Source organism: Prunus persica, chromosome G6 (assembly GCF_000346465.2).
Source record: "Prunus persica cultivar Lovell chromosome G6, Prunus_persica_NCBIv2, whole genome shotgun sequence".
Lineage (NCBI taxonomy): Eukaryota > Viridiplantae > Streptophyta > Magnoliopsida > Rosales > Rosaceae > Prunus > Prunus persica.
Genome location: NC_034014.1, coordinates 23,858,975 through 23,881,539, shown reverse-complemented (window position 1 = coordinate 23,881,539; position 22,565 = coordinate 23,858,975). Strand labels below are relative to the sequence as shown.

General features: G+C 36.3%; 2 protein-coding genes, 1 non-coding gene and 1 pseudogene across 3 annotated transcripts; 1 reads left to right on the top strand and 3 right to left on the bottom strand.

The window, feature by feature from the left end:
• Positions 2,192-3,909, bottom strand: LOC18774269. Its single transcript, XM_020567545.1, has 2 exons — positions 3,253-3,909; positions 2,192-2,974 (listed from the first exon to the last, which is right to left on the bottom strand). Exons 1-2 carry the CDS (start codon positions 3,520-3,522, stop codon positions 2,348-2,350), a joined length of 897 nt encoding a protein of 298 aa, XP_020423134.1. The 5' UTR covers positions 3,523-3,909; the 3' UTR covers positions 2,192-2,347.
• On the bottom strand, positions 4,110-7,968 carry LOC18774656 (MLO-like protein 3). The gene is made up of 15 exons (XM_020567544.1): positions 7,661-7,968; positions 7,495-7,552; positions 7,132-7,418; positions 6,928-7,044; positions 6,760-6,820; positions 6,112-6,200; positions 5,930-6,004; positions 5,758-5,846; positions 5,614-5,663; positions 5,465-5,505; positions 5,207-5,380; positions 5,068-5,103; positions 4,910-4,977; positions 4,741-4,801; positions 4,110-4,615 (listed from the first exon to the last, which is right to left on the bottom strand). The coding sequence occupies exons 1-15, from the start codon at positions 7,781-7,783 to the stop codon at positions 4,319-4,321; spliced, it is 1,626 nt and encodes a 541-aa protein (XP_020423133.1). The 5' UTR covers positions 7,784-7,968; the 3' UTR covers positions 4,110-4,318.
• Positions 9,393-13,612, bottom strand: LOC18775171 (annotated as a pseudogene).
• TRNAP-AGG lies at positions 15,378-15,449 on the top strand. Its single transcript has one exon. It is a non-coding gene; the product is annotated as a tRNA-Pro (tRNA).

Sequence of the window (22,565 nt, the reverse complement as noted above, 5' to 3'; positions counted from 1 at the left end):
TCTAATCATGTAGCTTGGAAGATCCATGGAGAATATGTCAAGCACTTGAAGGCATACGTATAGATAATGTTTTCTTGGATTACTATATCTTATATTTCTCATAGATTTTTCATTGCTATGACCAAAAAAAGAAGAAAGAGTTTTCATTGCTCATGTGAGTGTGTTTAGGAGTGGCAAATATAAATCATATAAAGAAAAACTTTGTAATGTCTCTTTCAGTTATAGGTCGTGGTCCACTTTCCTTCTTAACTTTTAATTTGGTTATGAGCACCACCATAAACTTTTAATTCGTGCTTATTCGACCTTTGCCCGTTAGTTATATTAATTATTTTGTCAAATTGAATTATTTTCGTCTATTCAAGTTAGGACTTACTTTGATCCACTATCATCTTGCCCCTTCCCCTCTAAGGGAAGCTATCTTATAATGTGACGTAATTGGTGATTAGGCGGATGTTAGCAAAAACTACAAGTTTAAGGTGCTCGAGATCAAATTGAGAATTTAGAAGGCAAAGTGGAATAAAGTCGAAAATTCAAAGAGCATTGCTAAATTTTTCCCATTATATAATTAGTCCCTTGTATGATGAGAATTTCAATTAATAATATATGACAAGATCGAAGTCATAGGGCGAATTTGGGAGTTTGCCACTAAATATGAAAGCCCCCCACGATAATCAAGTTGAAGAATATTAGCCTCTAATTTTGGATTGTCAGTTGATTTGAGTGGTAATTGGCATCAGATGCTTGTGGATTAGATCCACTTCAAAGCCACTAATAGATTAAGAAATCTTTTTTATTTTATTCCAAATAAATATTTAATTAAGAAATGGACTTGGGAGGTCGTCCTTTGCTGCTAATCTTGTGATATAATAAGAAATGGACTATCTATTTGAAAACTTCAAAATTATTTATTTTTTCCGTACAAACAACTTCAAAACATGATTTGATGGGTTTGTTGTGTTGCTTGGTGCTTGGCGCATGCTTTAATTAAATCAATAAGGCCCAAATTAACTTGTCCATACCTTGATGCACAATGCTGGAAACAGTCACAGGCCCAAGGGAAGTATCCTAAGACTGAAAAAAATATAGGGTTCAAAAGCACTCTCTCTCTCTCATGCAAAATAGATGGGAAGAACATTAGCCTAGAAATAACAAAATTCAATTGTTCCCGATTTGGGTTCCGACTTGGGCACATGACACATAATTTTGAAGGGAACGACAAGATGAATACAACTCAACGCAAAATGTCAGTTTTTTAGACTGAATTCTATTGTTCATTAGATCAAAACAAAGTTGTTTTTGGGGTTATTAGGCTTTGCTATTAGGGTTTAGGCCTAATTCTATCGTTTTCTTTTGCTCTTTAGCGGTTAAATGTCTTCTTTTCTATATTTCTCTTTAAGATGATCGCGTGAAGAGAAAAAGGTAACATGAAAAAACAGAATATATAACCCTGTGCGTAGGTAAGTTTTGATGCCCTCAAAGGCCAAAGCACATAAAAAAGACAAGCCAAAGTGGAATATGTCACAAGGATCTTGGCTGAAAATGGATGTTGAAAGCCAGCTCCTTGTTATTCTGTCTCAAAACTCTCACATCATGCAAGTGGTAGATCCCTTTATCTATCCAGTACTTATCCTCTTGAGAATTCTATAGCATCGGTCAAACATGCACCATAATTATCAATGAAGCCAGTCCCACACTAAAGGTACATAATTATCCTGAGTGAATGATTGTGTTCAGGGTTGGAAACAATCATAACAAGCCTTGAGAAACTTGAAATTTTGTTTTACTTGGTAATCTTCAAATTAAACATCATGCACGTTTCTCTCGTAAAATGCTTGTAACTCAAGTGGTTAAGAATAATTACACATATTTCTGAGATTCATGTTCAAGTGCCTCCCCTTTTAATATCGTTCGTATAACAAATAAACAAGCTTCCTTTATGATGAACAACCACAATCTGATAATGTTTAGGTTGAATTAACCAAAGTTTTATACGAGCATAAGAAAAATTTGTTCACTAATTCTTCGCCGATTGGTCAGCCGGCAGCCGCCATTCCACGTAAAAATGGCAATAGCCACTAAAATCTAAATATTACTTTACGATTATAATGCCAAAAGCTTTTCATATTCAAGCCTTCCTAAGGTCAAATTCGAAACAATAACGACAATGAAAAAGCAAAAAGCAAAAAGCTAAAAAAAAAAAAAAAGGTGCTCTGGCCTTTTGCCTTTGCACTCCTTTATTTATATTTACGTGAACATTTACACAATCACATCTCTCTTTAACGACGGCCAAAAAACATAACATTTTTACAGTTGCAAAAGCTGTCGGCAAATAAAACCAAAACCTGTCTTAAGATTCCTGGTGAATTTCTGAAGCAACAGTTCTAGCCCAGTACTTCAGATGTTTCTTCATATCCGCAGCTGCAGAGACTCTTGGCAGCCTCAGATTTAGCAGCGGTGAATCTGGTCGCTTTATCAGCCATGCCTCTGATAAATATGGCCTCGTCACTTCAACTTCTCCCTCACCATCTTCATCTTTTTCAGCTGCCACTTCCACAGAATCATCATCATCTTCACCGTTCTGTAACTTCTTATTATTGGACATTCCAAGCCTCTGCAGGCCAGGCACTAAGCTCATCATTCTTGGGCTCAAGTGTTCTCTCTTGAACGTGAAGCCTAAATCCATGAACCCTTTAACTTCTTCGAGCTCCAGCTCCCCCAAGCTCCTGCAGCTCATGGATTTTTGTAGCTTTCTCGCTGCTGCTTCTGCTGCAGCATAGCCTGGTGATGATGTTGCTGATGCTGATGAGCTTGTTCTGTTTTTCTGGGGACGTTTTTGCTGATCAGATGAATGAGAGCGTTTTAACATTCTGTTGGCCAGTAGGTTTAATCTTGTTGGTCTGATTTTCTTCTTCTTTTTGTGGTTGATTGAATCGGTCGAGTTGGTCTCATCCTCCTCTTCATTGTTGGAGTCATCCTAATCATTATTGCAGCATATGCATGAGACATGGGAGAAGTTTAGAAATAGAAGAAACATCAGCTAGGACAAGTGTGTGCCTAAAATTAGAGATCAAAATATTTTACAGTACTTTGTTCGAATTAAAGTTATTAGACATAAATTTTAGTACTTGGGGTTTTGCTCAGATTTAAATTTCAGCAACTGTGTTTTTAATTTGGTCAAATTGAAAACATGGACCAAATTGAAATCCCAGTTCCAAAAATGAATTTTGACTTCTTTTTTGTTTTTAAAACTACCTGTGGAGTAGCGGTTTCTGGTGAATCTGATGAGTTTTCTTCATACAAAAGAGGTGAGAAATCTGTTTCTTCATCTGCAAGAGGTGTGAAGGAGACGCTGGATGATGGGTATGTAAAAGAATCTGTGATGATTGAGTCCTGAGGTGTTTGATCTTCAACGGTACTTTTGGGGCCAAATAATGACATGGGCTCAGAGAAAAGAATGGTGTGGTGAAACCATAGACGATCTATAGCTCCTAAAAGACACAAGAAACTGTAATTGTTGGCCATGGGGACTAGCTAGAGCTACTTGGTGATCACAGAGGAAGAGAGGGAGAGAGAGAGAGAGAGAAGGAGGTGTTAGCAAAAGAAATATAAAGATATATATAGTGGGTGTGGTTGTGATTGCAGGGACAGAACAAAAACAAGTGAAAGCAAATGAGTGTAGAGAAGTGGTGGAACCTCCAACAGTCTTAGAAGATGTGGTCAGAAATCTTGGATTCTCTCAACTCCACACATCTTTAAAGAAAAATTGACAAGAGTGATAAAGCCTTCCATGAGACATAATGTTGTGAGGGTCAGTATATACTTGGGAATATAACAAAAATTCAGGCCATGTCCAATTTTTTTTTTAAATTTGTCCGACGACCACAGAGAGCCACAGAAGTTGGATCCCAGGACTCTAAACCCTATCCCTGAGTAGATTAGATATGTATGAGAGTAAATCTTTGACCCGTTTGGTAACACTTTCGTTTTTGGTTTTCGGTTTCTATTTTTCATTAAAAGATAGAGAGGAAATGCGTGTAAGTTCAACTTCGGGGTCGTATATCTTGGACTGATTAGTGCAATCCTAATTAATTGGCCATTAAGCATTCTAATGATTTGAAGTTCTAAACAATTTTTGTATAGATAAATGTAATAGTGGTTTGTCAATTTACAAACAAAAATAATGGAAGAAGCATAAGCTGCAACATCCCATGATGTGTATGTATTTCCCTGCAATTGGCTACAAAGTGGCAATCATTGAGTTTGCAGGCCTCCAGCCAATAACCCTCCTATATATAACTTCACAGTTTTCTGATTCTACTCAAGGTCCAGCATCTGAATTTCTTCTGAAACCCCTTGACGAGCTTCCCTCTTGTTCTACTATCTCATCTCTGGTATCCCATCTGTTAGAAGAATGGACACTATCGGCTGGTTCAGCTGGTCTGAAAGCCCTTCTTATACTGTTCCTCATGGCGCTCCATTCTATGGAGAAAGATGAGCGTGCAGATTGCGAAAGTTGTTGTTCCTTCTTCCTCCTATTTCTCACCTCAGCATGCCATTGCTTTAAAATGTCTGCCATTTGATCTTCTACTATCTTGCCTTTGAATTGTGAACCCATCTGTGTGAATATAACAAACAACACTTCAGAGATCAACTCAGTTTGATCGATATCCTTCACATTAATCAAAGTTGAAGGTCTTGTCAACATAGCTATGAACAACACTTGAGATCAATATACTTCACCTGTGTGACAAGTGCATAGAGAGGAAGAGTAATATAGCTGCAGAGGATTTGAGTTGTCACCCTGACAAATCAAAGGAATTTGCAATCGTTAATGCAAACAAGGCATATGCTGATTTAGGTATCAGTATCATCAGAATTGATCAGAATGCAAGTTCTCAGGTAGTCTTACGCTAAGAAAATCCTTGTAACAATGATCACGGTGTTCTCGTGGTAGCAAGATGTGAACCCGAATTGCCACTAAGAGCCACAAGAAGTATGTTCTGTCATAATTTAAGCAAAATCTCTAAATTGAACTTCTGCAGACTATATATGGGAAAGAAAACTCACTGTAACCCAAACGAAGACGGCAAGCTCAAATGCATTCTGCAAGGTCCAAATTAAGAAAATAAAATTAGTTAAGTAGGGTCTACTAAGTTATAAACTTCTTGATAAATGTTCCTTCGTTGAGATACGAGCAAGGACATACCACGAATAGAGTATAATGTAGCAGCAGCAAGACAAATCTTGGTTTCCCAAACCAGAACAGATCATCGTTTAGTCGAACAAGAGGTGTTCCGACAATCACACTGTTATGTTCTTTAATTTGAAGGGCCATTTTTGCAACAATATGCTCAAGCTTGGTTCCTAGAACCAGCACCACCTACAAACGAAAACAAAGTTAATGATTGTATTTGAAAACACATGAACCTTTATTTTCTATATATACATACAGCAATTTACTTACCAAGAGTGGAACATAGGATAGCCAGAGATATACAAACCAGCCTGGTTATTAAGAGTTCAAACAAATGCCTATCAATAACACATTTCTCAATCTCAACACAAACTCAAAAAGAAATTAATACACACATTATGAGCAACAAGAATTCTTACCATACACATCCACCAGCATAAAAGCTGCTAGCACAAACCACATCAGAGGGCTGTGCAAAGAAAAGGACCACATTAAGTTTATCAATTAACAATTTAAAAAAAAAAGGGATGATCAAATATTAAGAAATTAGTGTAATTAGCAACCTGATTGAAACCATGACCTTGAAATCTTCCTCCAATGACCGTTGTATGTACTTCTGGAAATCGAAGTTGTGCCTGCTTGGCAGATGAGCCTGCAGAAAGATACATTAGCAATAAACTTAACTGATTCCATCAAACAGTTATGAAATTGGTTTGCTGGACTTGAGTTCAATACCTCTATGAAGCCGTGTCTCATGGTGGTGTAGTCAACTTTGGCCACTGAGTTATAAAACTGCCTGAAAAAACATTTCTGCTCCGTTTCACAACCATCCAAAACCAAGCCATTATTAGAAGTGTGCTTAAGATTAATTTAAACAAGTAAAAGCTCATGTTTGAAGGTGATCAAAAGGGCCTTACCAACCAGAGATGAAACGTTGTTTCTGTACAAGAAGTCATGTGCCTTCTTCCAAATGTTGTTTGCCTCGCAAATCTGAACCGATTTGGATCTGCATGCAAACCAATGTCAATAAGCTAGCAAAGAAAATTTCATACTTGAGCCTCTTTTTCCTTGTGCTACACACAGTGAAAATGCTTATTCAGGTGACATAAACAAAGATTGACAATTTTTCCCTTCCAAGGTCTTTGACAAGATTAGATTAAGGGCTTTTCACAAATAGGCTCATTCTTAAAGTCTTTCTGAACGAGTCGCGGTCAAAGATATCTAGAGCCGTATAGAAATAAAACATAACGGCTATAATCATAATGCAGCCAAAGCTTATGTGCAAAATCTTCCAATTACAGGTGGCTCAGGCCAAAAAACAAATGAAAAAGAGTTCAAAAGACAAAGACTTTGCAACCATTTTGAGATATTTTAGAGGATTTTAATATGAACCAAGCAGCCTTTCTAAGAAAAGAATGAGTCTGCCATCTCACCTACCAGAAAAAAAGAACATATTTTAAATTCAATAAAAACATGTCTAGAATCTGGTTCAATTCCTTTGAAAATTCAGCTCAACTTTTATTGGTGCTTTTTTTTTTCTCCACTTGTACTTTAATGGGACATACCATTCTCAACTTGGTACTCCATTGTTCTAGTCTCTTGCTCCCAACTTTCCCAGCGCCTCATCTGCATATGAAATTCAAGATTTAAAAAAAATAAAAAAATAACATCATTTTCACATAATTAATTTCATTATTAAATTAAAGCTTGGAATGATCTTGTAATGAACATACCTTGGCCCTCCCCAAAGCCATGGTGAGAACACTGTACAGAATATGCATAACCGCCAGCACAAAAATAAGTATGTGAAGTTGATGCAGAGCATTCTTCGTCATGAAAGCTACTTTTCCCTGCGGAAAACAAAATCTCGTGTGAATTAAATAAATCATTAAGCACCCAAATTACTCAATTAACTCCATGATCGTCAAGGCACTTACGTCACCGCAAGAATCAGAAGCAGCTGCATCGTCCTCCTCTGCAAGCCGCCTATGCACTGTTTGTCTTAGTATTTCATCATACAGACCATTTGCGGCGGCCGAAAAATTCGTCACAATTTTATTCACAATCACAAAGTGCTCAACATTCTCTGTTTCTTTTTCTTTGGTTGCCTCCTTTTTTCGACATGGAAGCATGATGCCTCCTATCTTGGCTGGTATGCAGATTTTAGATATTGAATCTTGGGTTACCGCCAGTAAAAGTGACACAAACCCCATAAGCATCAGCTCTGCAAAACAAACAGAACAATAAACTTCAGTTAATTAACCCAATACAAGTATCAAATAGTTTGGTGGATATTGCACCTGATTTAAGCTTCTCAACTGCCTCCGTCAAGGCATTTTTCCGATGCCTCCTGAGAAACTGCAACAAATTCAATGTGTTCTAGCATCAAATTCATCGTCATACTTTTTCATGACATGTTATGTTATCATATTGTTATTGCCAAAAAAAGAAAAAAGAAGAGCTTACGTTGACAAGGAGGTTGATGGAGTGCTCGAGGAAGATGGAGAGGAAGATGAAGAAGAAGCAAACGGTAGCGAGTGCCCATGTCGGGGTGTATTCGAGAGAGGCGCCGCCGGAGGCCACTGCCATGACAGGCCGTAATCTCTTCTCAACTGGATGTGATTGTTCTTATTTGATTCTTCTTGGTCTTATATGATATTCCTAATTTCTTCAACAATTTATGGCTGAGAATTTTCCGACTTCTAGAAATGAAACTTTGATAATTGGAAATCGTTGTCTCTCTCCCATTCCCACTTGAGATTAAATACCCAGATACTTGTCATTCAAAGCTACTATATATATAAGTCTCTGTTATATCACGGTGTAAGTCAACCGTCAAATATGTAATGAAAGTGAGAAATTAAAAAATAATTTAACTTTTTGATGTGCCACCGTTGCCCTTTTTCTTTCATATGACAACCGCGTAGCAATTGGAGCTTGGGACTTTCTAGACATCGGTCAATTCTGATGATCATAATATAAAATTATTTTCTGAATAAATGTGGGACAGCAAAATAAAAATTTTAAAACTTTTTCTGATTATATTATTCTAATAGATATTTTTGGCACGAGAAAAAAAAAGATATTTGTATAAATAATGAGACAAGAAAAATCTTTTAACATGTTCATTATTGTTCTTTTCTGATAGATATTTTATGATATTTTATATTTACTCTATAAACTATGATTTTTCCTTTTCTTTTTAATAATAAAAACACAGTAAATTTCCATAACAGCTGATCCAAAATTCAATTACCTTTTTTTTTTATTTTTTATATACAAAGGGATATTGAGGAAGACGAGATTCTATTCTAACAAAGAACATTAAATGCGTGTATAAATCTCATAAACACTTGAGGTGCAAGATTCTTGAAATCCAAAAATTCAAATAACCTTGAAGCATAAGAATCAACATCTATAAAGAATCAAAGATTGTTTAATCAAAATAAATAAATAAAAAGGAATCAAAGGATCAAGAGACTGTTTAAGCAAAAAAGGGAAAAAAAAAAAGAAAGAATCAAAAGACTGTTTTTACTGTTTCTTTCTACGCGTTACACTTGGACATTGTTTGACTGTATGTGAAGAATCAAGCAATTGGTTTGTATTTTACCTTATTTTGACTTGGCATTGGGATCTAGAAGACAAATACGTAACATTTTGACGTAATCCAAAAATTAAACAAAATATATCCATGTTGGTGGTGGCTCAACCCTCAAACCCACTTGTCTAGAACCAGAAAAGTACGCAGAAATAAATGACACATGCACGACCCCGTTTTGTTTTTTTGTTTTGTTTTTTTTGGTTTTTTTGGGTGGGTTTTGGTAACAAGAATTATGTAACAAAAGTAAGGGATTAATAATAAGTTAGGGGTGGAGGAGGGTATATTCTCCAACTGAAGACTTTCCAAGGTCTTTATTGTTCCACACGTGAGACGACTTTATTTGTTAAGAATAGTCATCAACATAACAATTTGTGTATGACCTATGATCTATTTTACTATTTGTATTTTAAGATGGGGACAGTGATACTTAGCCACTTGTCTTGTTTTTGAAAAACTTCTTGGCTCATTACAAGAAAAGAGAAGCATATATTTTGATGAATAAGGAAATGTTATGTGTTCGTGTCAAATTGTAATATGGAAATGAAAAGAATGGCTCGTAACTTCAAGATTATTTAATCTTGCATCATCATATACAACAAATCAGTAATATGATGAGATTTACAGCATGAGGTGTTTCTTCAATGGTACTTTTGGAGAGCCACAAAGCTGGGATCCCTAACTAGACTAAGATTCATTAGTGCAATCAATAGGAGCAGCCTAGCCTATTTCCCCATTCAAAATTGCAGATGCAAAAGATGAGCTTCTCTCTTGTTCTACTATTTCATTTTTGATCTCCCACCTGCTAGACAACAAATGGATACTTTGAGCTGGTTTGGAAGCCTGCCTTGTATTAGAAGGAACTTCTGTACTAGTTAGACTCTTTCTCATGGAGCTCCATTCTGTGGAGAAAGATGTGCTTCAGATTCTGAAAGTTGTTGTTCCATCCTCCTTGTATGCCTCATCTCAGCTCCCCATTTCCTTAAAATGTCTGCTGTTTTATCTTCTAGTATATGGCTTTAGAATTGTGAGCCCATCTGTTTGTATATAAACAACACTACTAATTCAGATATCAACTACATTAATTAATAGTTTGATCCTTAAAACTCATTTCTAAAGTTTTTCTTGTAAATGTTGCTATAATCAAACAATTCAGATATGCTTCACCTGTGCCACAAGTGCATAGAGAGGAAGAGTGATGTAGCTGCAGAGGACTTGGGCTGTCACCCTGAGAAATCAAAAAGAATTTACAAACAATAATGCCAACAAGGCTTGCTAATAAAATTAATTCATAACAATAATGTTTTTTTTAGTATGATAAAATAATTTTGAAGTGATCATCTGAATGCAGAATTTCAGGTGGACTTAGGCTAAGAAAACCCTTGTAACAATGATCATAGTGTGCTCGTGGTAGCAAGATGTCAACCCGAACTGGATCTAAGAGCCAGGAGAATTAAAACCAGAAGAAAGATATTCTGTCATAAGGTATGCAAAATTTCTGATGTAGAACTTCTGCAGAAAATGGAGGATGTATGGGAAAAGTACACTTACTGTAACCCAAATGAAGAAGGCAAACTCAAATGCATTCTGAAGTGTCCAAAGAAAATAACATTAGGTAAGCAGGGTGGATTAAGTTATCAATTCTAGTTAAATTTTCCTCCATATGAGATATGAGGGAGGGCGTACCACAAAGAGAGTATAATGTAGCAGCACCAAGACAAATTTTGGTTTCCTAAACCAGAAGAGATCATCGTGTTGAACAAGAGGTGTTTCGGAAATTGCACTGTTCTGTTCTTTAATTTGAAGAGCCATTGTTGCAACAATGTGTTCAAGTTTGGTTCCTAAAACCAGAACGACCTACCAAAAAAAATTTAATGATTGTATTTGAAACTTCAAACACATTAATTTTTTGTGCATAAAGCAATTTACTTACCAAGATTGGAACATAGGATATCCAGAGATACACATACCAGCCTGGTAATTAAGAGTTCAAACAATGCAGTGAATAACAAATCTCAATCTCAATACAAACTAAAATAAGAATTCTTACCATATACATCCAACAGCATAAAAGGAGCTGCTAGAAACCACATTAAAGGGCTGTGGAGACAAAACAGACCACATTAAGTTTGTGACTAATAATAACCATGATGATCAAACATGTTGCAACATTAGAAACAATGCATCATAAGAATCAGCAACCTGATGCCAACCATAATCCTGAAATCTTCCTCCAAGGATAGCTGTATGTACTGTTGGAAATTGAAGTTGTTGTGCCTGCTTGACAGGTGAGTCTGCAGAACGATTCAGCATCACTATTAGGCTTAACTGGATTTAGTTTTAAAAGACTTTTCCCATCAAACAGTTAACAATCTGTCTCGTTGGACTTGAGTTCATTACCGATATGAAGCCATGTCTCAAGGTGAGATAGTGAGCTTTTTCTATTGAGTTGTAGAACTGCCTGAAAAAACATTTCTGCTCCATTTGACAATCATCCAAAACTAAATTATTAGAAACGTCTGCTTCTGTCGTTATTTAAGATTAAAACAAAGTAAAACTCCTTCAAGATCATCAAAGGGACTCACAATCCATAGATGAACTGATTTCTCTGTACAGGAATTCTGATGTAGAACAGATGACAGATTTTATCGCGGTTGAGCTAGAAAAAGGACGTAGTGGGAATATGCAGATTTGTCGTCCAAGCTCTGATTAGGACGCAAAATACCATTTCGGAAAGGGAACGACGCCACGAGTGTAACTCACTGCTTTGTTGTAACATAAGGTGGATTTTGGCATTCTGAGGTCGTTTGGCCTTCCAAAACTGCAGTTAAAGTTTGGTAGTTAATTTTCCAATAAATTCTGTTTTGGACAGTTTAGGAGTTACGTTATTAAGACTCCAAATTAATCCTGTTTTTTCAGTTTTATGTAATAACTCCCCTAGTAGTTGAAGGGTTGAGGGTTGTTGAGAATTGTGTATTTAGACAGGTTTGTCTAACGTTTCTGGCAACTCAGTTTTTAATAACATTATTCCAAGAGAGCTTCTCTTAATTTTCTGGTGGAATCCAGTTCTTATTGTTACTCAAGGTTTCGCTTGAAACCCTTTGTTACTTGTGCTGCGTCAAATTCGTGTCCCGTCTTCCACCTGTTGTTTACCTTGTAAATCTGAATAGATTTGGATCTGCAAGCTAACTAGTGTCAGCAATTAGCAGAGAAAATGTGTAGCTACATGAAAATATATAGCTCATGCATTGGCACATACCATGGGCGACTTGGTGCTGGCCCATTGTTTGAGCTTGAGCATCTTTCTCCCAAGCTTGAAAGCGCCTCATCTGCATATAGATTTAAAAATGAAAACACCAAAGTTCATTTGTTTAATCAATTGCACTTAAAATTTAGAACAGCTTTGTAATGGCTAAAGCTAAACAACACCTTGGCCCTTCCCAAAGCCATGGTGAGAACACTATACACAATGTGCACAACCGCCAGCACGAAAATCAGTATGTGAAGCTGATGCAGAGAACGTTTTTTCATGAAGGGTACTTTTCCCTGCGAAATTTCATCTGAATTAATTATTAAGCATCCAAATTTTCCCGGTTAATTATTCCCGCTGCCCCCTTTTATATATTAAACTATGCACTTACATCACTGCAAGAATCAGAAACAGCTTCATCTGCAAGCAACCTATGAATTTCACCATACAAACCACCTGCTCCTGTCGAGAAATTTCTTGCCACAAAGTGCTCAGCATCTTCTTCTTTTTGGGTTGATTCGGGTGCAACCCTTTTGCGACATGGAAGCATGGTGTCTACAAGCTTGGCTGGTATGCAGAATTTGGATATAGAATCTTGGATTACTGCCAATAAAAGTGATGCAAATCCCAGAAACATCAACTCTGCAACAAATTCACAAAACAAAAAACTTCAGGTAACCCCATGCCAAGTATCACATAAGAAATGAAATATCAGTTTAGTTTAATTAATATGGTGCCTGATTTGAGCTTCTCAACTGCATCAGTCAAGGCAGCTTTTCGATGCCTCCTGAGCCACTGCACCAAAGTTAATGTGTTCTAGCATGACATTAATCATATATGTACATATAAAAGAAATGAATATACTCTTAACAGACAGTTTGAACAATATATTAACGTGACAAATCAGAAGAGCTAGCTTACGTACGTTGGCAAGGAGATGGATGGAGTACCGGAGGAAGACAGCGGTGAAAATGAAGAAGAAGTAAACGGTGGCAAGTGCCCATGTCGGCTTGTACTCTATAGAGGTGCCTTCAGAGGCTACTGCCATGACAATGTGAGAAATTTAATATTATATTTAATATTAATTTTCTATTTGAATGGAAATTAATAAAATTCATTGGGTTAAAGACATGACCCTTGGGTAAAGACATCTTCAATTGGGGGGTGACAACTCTTCAAACTAAGGGATACATTGTTTGGGGTGACAACTCTTCAAGACCAAAGGATGCATTGTTTGCCTTTTCAGATTGGGATACCTTTTTGGAAAGGGTATTTCATCATCTATAAATAGAGCAATCCTCCTGCAGTTTTATTCATTCAATCAATTCTCTAGATACATACTTTCATATATAGAGAGCATTAGAGTTTGCATAAAGAGAGTTTCCTGCATAATTTTGGTTCAAAGTTCCTTGTGAATTGCAATGTTTCTTTCATAAGGAGGGGAGTCGTTGTATCCTGGGAGGCGAACGCTAGTGAACCATAAGCACCAGTGTGGGGCGTAATTCGTCTTAAGGTCAGAGTGTCCAACACTTGCCTCGACTCAATTAAGGTTCTTTTAATTACATACTACTGTTGTAAAAATTTGTTTTGTTTGTAGTGTTTATTTGTTTATTTTATAGCAATTTAGCACTATTATTTCCTACAGACAATACTTTGTTCTTTTTCTGTGTTTTTGAATGCGATTGTTTTTGTTCTGTACTAATATTTTTCGTTAATTTATGGTTAAGAGATGAATGTAACAAGGAATTGAAGTTTTGATAATTGCAAATCCTTTCTTCTCCCACTCACAGTAGAACTAACTACACAATATTACATTTTATATATGCAGGGGCACTACATACAATGAAGGAAAATGTAAGAAGATAGCATCAAAATGAATTTTTTTAATGCTTTTCTAACCAGCTCTTATCTCTCATTTAATCCATATTTTATAAGTAAGAATAAATCTTGTCACGAAAAATGTTATAAAAAAAATATAAAAAGGAAAATGCTTAGGCATCCATGGGTTTTCTTGATAAACACAAGAAGGATAGATGCCAATGAAGATGTAGAAGGAAGGTTGTTCTAACTCGATGTGCTCAAAATGGGAACAAATATATTTGAGGTCAACTTTTCAGACTTTGAAGCAACTTTATCCATAATATTTTGAACAAGAAACCATTTTTTAGTACTTTGAATTTTCTTCCATTTCAATGGAGGCTATTAAATTAGTTTATGCGATAGTTAACCCACTAAATGTGAAATAATTAATGTAATAAGTACACATCAACTTCCACATTAAATGTAACCAAATTAATAAAAAAAACCACTTGTAAAGCTTGTAGTTCCATAATAAAAAGCATTTATGCCCACATCTAAGGCTAAAGTTCAAGTTTTCTTCCCCTCTCCTCTTCTCTCCCCAGATTTGTTTGGATTTTGGGTTCTCTTGCCCAGATCTATTTGGATCTTGTCTTTTTTGTTTGTGTGTTTTCTATTGTAGGTCCTTGGTGACTTTTGCTGTTCTTGGATGTGTCTTGCTGTCGCTTGGATGGTTATGGTGTGATGTTGTCGATCTAACTTTTCTCTTTGGTTTTCGTTATGTTTTTGAAGCAAGTACTTCAATCCACCATAGACACCATGATTTTGTTACAACTTTTGGTCCACTCATATGAAATTTGCTCCAGTTTAGTTTTTGGAGTTGGAAAAGTGATTGTTGCTGGTTTGTGTGGGATCGGGTTTTGCCTATGCAAAATAAGAGGTTTAGCCATGTTACTAGTGTTCGACTTTTCGATGCGGATTTACCGCCGTTGCGCGGTGGATTTGTATTGTAGGTATGAGTACGAGTGCTTTTTGTCTGCCGAATTCGAGTTTTTAGGTTTTTCTGGCATGCGTAATTCTCTCTAAATCAAACCAATTTATTTTTGTGTTTGGTCACTGGAGATTTTGTACTCATATTTGGCATTGCGGCTACTCTATGCTTTTTGTGTTATCAATCAAATTACTAATCGCTTTTAATAAATAAATAAAAAGGCTAAAGTTCAAATTAATCATTTTCCTCTTATTTATCCTGCAACGGAAAAAAAAATGATAATAGTTATCTACACGCATCTTACACTCAACGATATATGACACATAATCCAATCCAAACTAAACTACCCTTGATTTCTGTTAATTTTTAGTAAAATATTAGTGATTAGCATCCAACATCTTTACTGAAGGAATACTGTGAGCTACAAGTAAAGCATACACATTTTTTGTGGGTAAGAAGTAAAGCATATGCTTCTAGGCAAGTCATCTGCACATTTTTTGCAGTTTCCAGATTATTTATAAGACGTTATATCATTAAAGGTCAGGTTGGGCATTTGGTCTAGTGGTATGATTCTCGCTTAGGGTGCGAGAGGTCCCGAGTTCAATTCTCGGAATGCCCCCGAAATTCAATTATTTTTTATCTTTTCGCCCTTTATTGACACCTTGGGCTGAAAACTATTGGGCCGTCCATTTTGTGTATGTATTTTGGGCTCATTTAAATATTTTACCAACTATTTTTTACACTGTCCAAATAAAATGGAATTTTTTTTGTCTGACCATTTCCTTCTAGGTTGCTAATCTATATAATTTTTATAATCAATGACAAAGATTTCCAAATTTAGTTGATAATATTTGCTCTCGTCTGATTAATTTTGTCCCTTTGTGAGAGAGAGAGAGAGAGAGAGGCACCTAGAATTGGTTTTTTTTTTTTTCCTTTATCTTTTCTGTTGCTTCTAAGAAATTCTTTTTTATTTTTTATTATTATATGCTTGCATAAGAAATTCCATCTCAAGTTTTAGAAAATAATAGGTCTAACTGACAATGTTCCTTTCCAAACAGAAGAGTTTGAAGAAATTGATCCAAATATTTTGACTAGCTATTAGAACCCACCAATTAGTAGGTTGTACAATGATTTTCCAGCCAAAAACAAACCATTGTTGAATTGAATAGGATATTCCCTAATTCCAATACCAGCCAGGGTAGCAGAGAAATGAAACTTTCAACTTGGATCCACAATCATGATTGATTTGCAAGTTTAGTATTATAATAAATTATTTGGTAGAATCGTACGTAACATCAGATTTTAGTATTATCATGAATTATTTAAAGGACTAACATCGTATGTGGTGGTATTATAAATGGTGTTAACAATTTACATTATTATTGGAACATAAAATTTTGGGTCCTTTAACAAGTAATCTTATATTCTACGTTGAGAAGTCGGACACTATTTCGATTGCCACTAATGTGAGTGAAGAAAGGTACTTGTAAAAAAACACTTCGAAGTTAGTAGCCCAAAGCGAAAAACAGGTACACTATTATTTCTAAATTCTCCTGAAACTTTTTGAACACCTCCTAACATTATAGGCATTCAAATCCCCGAATGGTAGTGAGTGATGTAGGCTTGATTACCTCCACTGCCCCATGTTTAGAATGCATGGGAAGTGGTCTAGTGCTTGAGGATTAATACATGTTTGTTTATTAATACTATATCAAAAACAAAAATTAAGTCATATTCCACCCAAATTTTAACAACATTGACTAGTAACACCCAATATTATATATATATATATATATATATATATATATATAGTTCCAAATGTATTAATAAAGAATCTTTCATGAAAATAATAATTATGATTTTGTTCCCTATTATAATATTGAGTATGATTAGCCCAATGGGGAGCTTAGCTACTGTGATTTAACCACTGGCGTACATATTAGAAAAAGGAGTATTTTAATACGTACCTCTGAGTAAATAAGTCATCCAAATGAAGGAATTTCCTCGAACATTATTTTGTAGAAGTAGCATAGCGTGTGAAATCAATTATGAGATGACTATAATCACCCTAACAGTGTTACAATGACAAGTGTTAATATAAAATATGTTAAGAATCATAGGCGGACCTATAGAGACGTAAGGAGATGAACCTCCTCTTACTAGAACAAGCCTTGCAAGTGCTGGAATGTTGCCCCTTCACTCAGGCAACTGCACACATCACCTGTTTGACAAAAGTCCTCTTTGAACCCTTATTTGCTGCGTTGATCTACGCTGTTTGCTATGCGCGTTTGTATATATATTTTTAAAAATCTTTAGCCAAACCAATTTGAACCAAGGAAAAAAAATCCACACTGTAGACGGAAAAGGAGTTCCTTTAGCAATAGGGATTTTTGCTTGTTTTTTGGTCGAACAAGGAGACTTTGTTTTTTTTTGTTTTTAAAGAAAGAGTCCCTCACGTCCCTCACCACTAATTTCTTATAAAAGATCAAAAAATTCGTAACTTTTTTTACATCCTCATCACAAAGTTTGTGTTTTTCCTTGTTTTTATTTTTTTATTTCTTTATGAGAGAACTCTAATTCTTTTATTAAAACTGATTCATCAATCAAGTCTTGTGCCAAGGAAAAGAATTTTGTATCGATCAAGCTTTCAAAGTAAGTTTGAATGTAATTCATAGTTAATCTAGAAAAAAAATAAATTGAAACATGTTACACAATATTATAAATAAATAAAAATAGAAGTAACTTAGTGTGTAAAATCAATTATGACATGACTATTGTCAAATGAGCTATACATTCCTAATTAGTCTAAGTCAACTATTTGTTTCTAAAAGATTATAGGCTCATAATTACATTTCTAGAATAGTTTCCTAGGCTCTGTATATATATATTCTTCCTATTGTTGTATATTAATACATCGATGAAATATTATTTCACCTAATTTGAGATGGTATCAGAGCAGTCAATCATGACTGTCTCTTGACCTAACCCTAACAATCGCTTCTGTAGCAACAACCGTCATACAAACCCAACAATAACCTTCGCTCCAAACATTTAGATCATTCTTCATGTATACAACCCAGCACTAGCCCATATTCCATCTCACAAACCAATTCAATTTTACCTTCCCTCTAGTCAAATCATTTTTTTTGTTTTATTCTCATCCTTCACAAATCAATTTTCACCGTTTGCTTTGCTTTTCCCCTCAGTCCAATATTTTTATTTTTATTTTTGTCTTTTTCTCATCACTTGTAAGCTTTATTCTCTATGGAATCAAGTCATAGTCGGGTGAGAAAACCATGGCCACTTGATTGGTGATCTTACCCAACCTGCAGCCACAGATTTCACATTGAACAAATGGCGTGCATTGAATTGCGAAGTCAAGAGTTGGTTGTTTGACGCAATGCAACCTAATTAAATTAAATAATTTATCTGTTATGACATAGCAAAGCAAGTATGGGATGCAATCAAGCAAACCTATTCAAATGGTGTTAATAGCCAAGATTTATGACCTTCACAGAAGGTCATTCACAATGAAGCAGAATGGTGCATCAGTTGCCAAACATTACAGTGAGTCCACTGAGATTTTTCAAGAGCTTGATCAATTAAGTCCAAGCAATATGGAGCATCTGAAAGACATTGAAACTAGACGCAAAGAGATTGATCGTCTCCGAGTTTATATCTTTCTTGCAGGTTTGGACAAAAATTTCGATCAAATATGAGGAGAGATTTTAAGGATGGAGCCTAAACCTGAACTTGAGGCAGCATATGCACATATTAAGAGAGAGAGAGTAACCAACAAGGAACCATGTCTGAAGCTGGTGTAACCTCCGATGCCATAGCCTTGGTTGCTGCCAGGTCCAAGCAATCTCGGCCAAACAATCAAAGTGCCAACCCTACTTGTAACTGGCCTCCAATAAAGTGTACCAAATATGGTTTAGATAACCACACAATTTAGGTTTGTTATGAGATTATTGGTTATCCAGAAGAATGGGTACACAAATGGCAAAATAAGGATTTGACCAGAGCTTCATTTGCATCCGCTGAGTCATCCTAGGGGACTGCATCAGAACCTCCATTAGGTACATCTAGCTCCAAGGCCTTGGCCACCTCAGGTACCTCTTGCACATCCTCATGGCTTAGTTGTCCCTTGACTCGATTATGACTTGTTATCTGTTCCTCAAATAATTGATTCCCTTAATTGTACCGTGTGTTTTTGGCCATTGTATTGTTTGTTTCAAGATCTTCTCACTAGGGCCATAATTGGATGTGGTACTAGGAGGGGGATTTGTATTATCTAGACTTCACTGAAGACGGCAGTACGAGATTGAGTCGCTCATATCATGTGCGAGGAGACGAGTCCATGAGGATGAAGAAAATTTGGCTATGGCATAGGCAATTAGGGCATGCTTTTTTTGGTTATCTGAAACTTTTATTTCCACATTTGTTTTCCTATTTCATTGAATCAGGCTTTCATTGTGAAACTAGCATTTTGGCTTAAATTCATTGTATTTCTTATCTATTAAGATTGAATAAAAGTTCTATGCTTTTCATGATTGTCCACTCTAACATTTGGGGACCTTCCAAAGTTCCCACTATTAGTGGTTTTAAGTGGTTTGTGACGTTTATTGATGATTGCACCGGATGACCTGGGTTTTTCCCATAAAGCAGAAAAGTGAAGTCACCACAAAATTCAAGCAATTTCATCAATATGTTGCTACTCAGTTTGACAAGAAAATCACAACATTTCAGTCTGACAATGGAGGAGAGTACGTCAACCATGACTTACATAATTTTTTGAGCCAATATGGTATTGTTCATCAAACCATATGTGCCTATACACCACAATAGAATAGTGTCGTAGAGCGGAAAAATTGTCATCCTTTGGAAGTTGTTCATGCCTCTTTATTTGAGGCTTGTATGCCCCATCATTTTTGGGGGGAGGCTCTTTGTTCTGTTGCTTACCTCATAAATAGAACACCATCTAGTACTCTTCAATATCAAACTCTATATTAGACATTGACCACTCTCATCATCATGTCATCTACATCAAATCTTGAACCACGTCTCTTTGGTTGTGTTGCTTATGTTCGTGTATATCCACATCAGCGTGGCAAGCATGATCCATGCTCACTACATCGTGTCTTTTGGGGTATGCTGACACTCAAAAAGGCTATAAGTGTTTCTATCCTTCCACTCAGGCATTGCCCGTTACAGTAGATGTGACATTCCACAAAAGTGAGTTCTATTACTTATGAGGAGTTTCCAAGCGAAAGTGAAGTTGCTCCTACCTATAGGAGCATCTGCCTTTGTGAGGTCTGAGGAGACTACACTACTTTGGGCCTAGGAAGCGAAGGGAATGGGGAGAGGGGGGAAGCAAAGCTTCGTAGATAGCGAGAATAGGCTTTATACTAGCTATATTGATAGAAGAAGTAGTGAATCTTACTTATAGTTAGGCGAGAAAGCAAGACGGGGCTTCCTTAGAGTGAACCGAGACTGTGATCCTAGCTTTCTGACTGGGCAAGCAGCTCTTACCGAATATATCCACTCAGAGGAAGATCTTTTCGTAATGACCCTCGAAACCATAATCTGTTGATATACGGCGTAGATCCGGATAATTGATAGAACCTTTAGGAATCCATGCCTTAAAAAGGGTGAACATGATCTGCCACAATCTCTTCGATTCCTTCATTATGTGCCAGAATAAAGAGAGATTTGGTAGGAAAGTGGAAGAGACTTTTTTCCCCTATCGACTAAGAAAGCTATGTATTGATTACTATAAAAAGGAAGCCCTGCTATCTATCTCTGCTTTCATGTCTTCCTATCTTTCTGCCTATCTATCATCTTTTGCAGGGGAAGAGCTCTATCTTTGCAGAAGATACTCAGAATCAGATCATCCAAATTCAACAAAATGTTTTAAAGCAGCCAGTGTCTCAGCAGCCAACTGCAGTGGTGCAACAAGATCAAGAGTCCCAAGGGCTTGAGATTCTAGATAGTGGTTTAGATACTTTCCTTCATACAACGTCTACTACAATACCCCTACCAGTCATGCAATCAGGTCCTGAAGATTCCCCACAAGTAACTGAACATTCAAACTCCAACTTAAGCACTTTACCATCAAGTCATATAGGAAACACAAGTTATCAGTTACCCTATCGTATAACTAGAGGAATCCCTAGACAACAATATGACCCTAATCCTAAAGCAAAAGTTAAATACCATATTGCTAATATTGTGTCTCTACATAGGCTATCATCGTCATATGCATCATTTGTATGTGAATTATCCACTGTATTTATTCCAAGTAATGTAGAGGAAGCTCTGAAAGATCCCAAGTGGACTTAACCGATGAATGATGAAATGGAGGCCTTTTAGAAGAATTCAACTTAAGAGATGACTATCCTTCCTAAAGGGAAAAGAACAGTGGGTTGTAGATGGATATATACAGTAAAGTTCAAGGCAAATAGCACCATTGAACGATATAAAGTAAGACTAGTGGCGAAAGGTTACACTCAGACTTATGGGATTGACTATGGGGAAACCTTTGCCTATGTAGCCAAGATCAACACAATTCAGGTACTTCTTTCTCTAGCAGCGAACCTGGACTGGCCATTACACCAGTTTGATGTTAAAAATGACTTTCTGCATGGTGACTTAAAAGAAGAAGTCTATATGGATTCTCCTCCAAGATGCAAGATAGGGCCAAATACGGGCAACATGGTGTGTAAACTGAGAAAGTCTCTTTATTGAGTGAAGCAATCACCTAGAGCATGGTTTGGAAGGTTCAGCAAATCAATGAAGAATTTTGGATACAAGCAAAGTAACTCAGATCATACTCTTTTCTTGAAGCATAAGAAAGGTAAAGTCACTGCTCTTATTGTATATGTTGATGACATGGTAGTTACCGAGAATGACCTAGAGGAAAAGGTAGCATTACAGTGCCACTTGGCAAGTGAGTGTGAAATGAAAGATCTTGGTGCTCTGAAGTATTTCTTAGGCATCAAAGTGGCTCATTCAGAACAAGGAATATTTCTATCATAACGGAAATATCCTTGACATTTTGGCTAACACTGGAATGTTAGCCAGTAAAACAATAGATATTTCAATGGAGTTGAATCATCAGCTTGGTGAATATCCTGATCAGGTACCCACTAACAAAGAAAGATATCAACACATTGTGGGTAAGTTAATCTATTTAGGATGCATTAGACCTAATATGGTATATGCTGTAAGTGTGGTGAGTCAGTTCATGCATGCACCAAGTGAAGCCCATATGGATGCTGAAAACCGAATTCTGAGATACTTGAAGTCAGCTTTTGGAAGAGGATTAATGTTCTCATGACATGGCCATCAAGATGTTGAGGGTCACACTGATCCAGACTAGGCGGGTTTTGTTACTGATAGGCCATCTACATCTGGATACTTCACCTTTGTAGGAAGCAATCTAGTCTCCTGATAAAGTAAAAAATAGAAAGTGGTGTCAAGATCAAGTGTTGAAGTAGAATATCGAGGTATGGCACATGGAGTATATGAGCTACTCTGGATAAGGAATTTGTTGGGGGAATTGGAGTTCAAACCCAAACATGCCATGCAACTCAATTGTGACAACAAATCCGTAATAGACATCGTACATAATCCAGTGCAACATGATAGAACCAAGCATGTTGAAGTTGATAGACATTTCATCAAGGAGAAACTCGAGGCAAAGATCATTGAGGTACCATTTGTTAAATCCGAA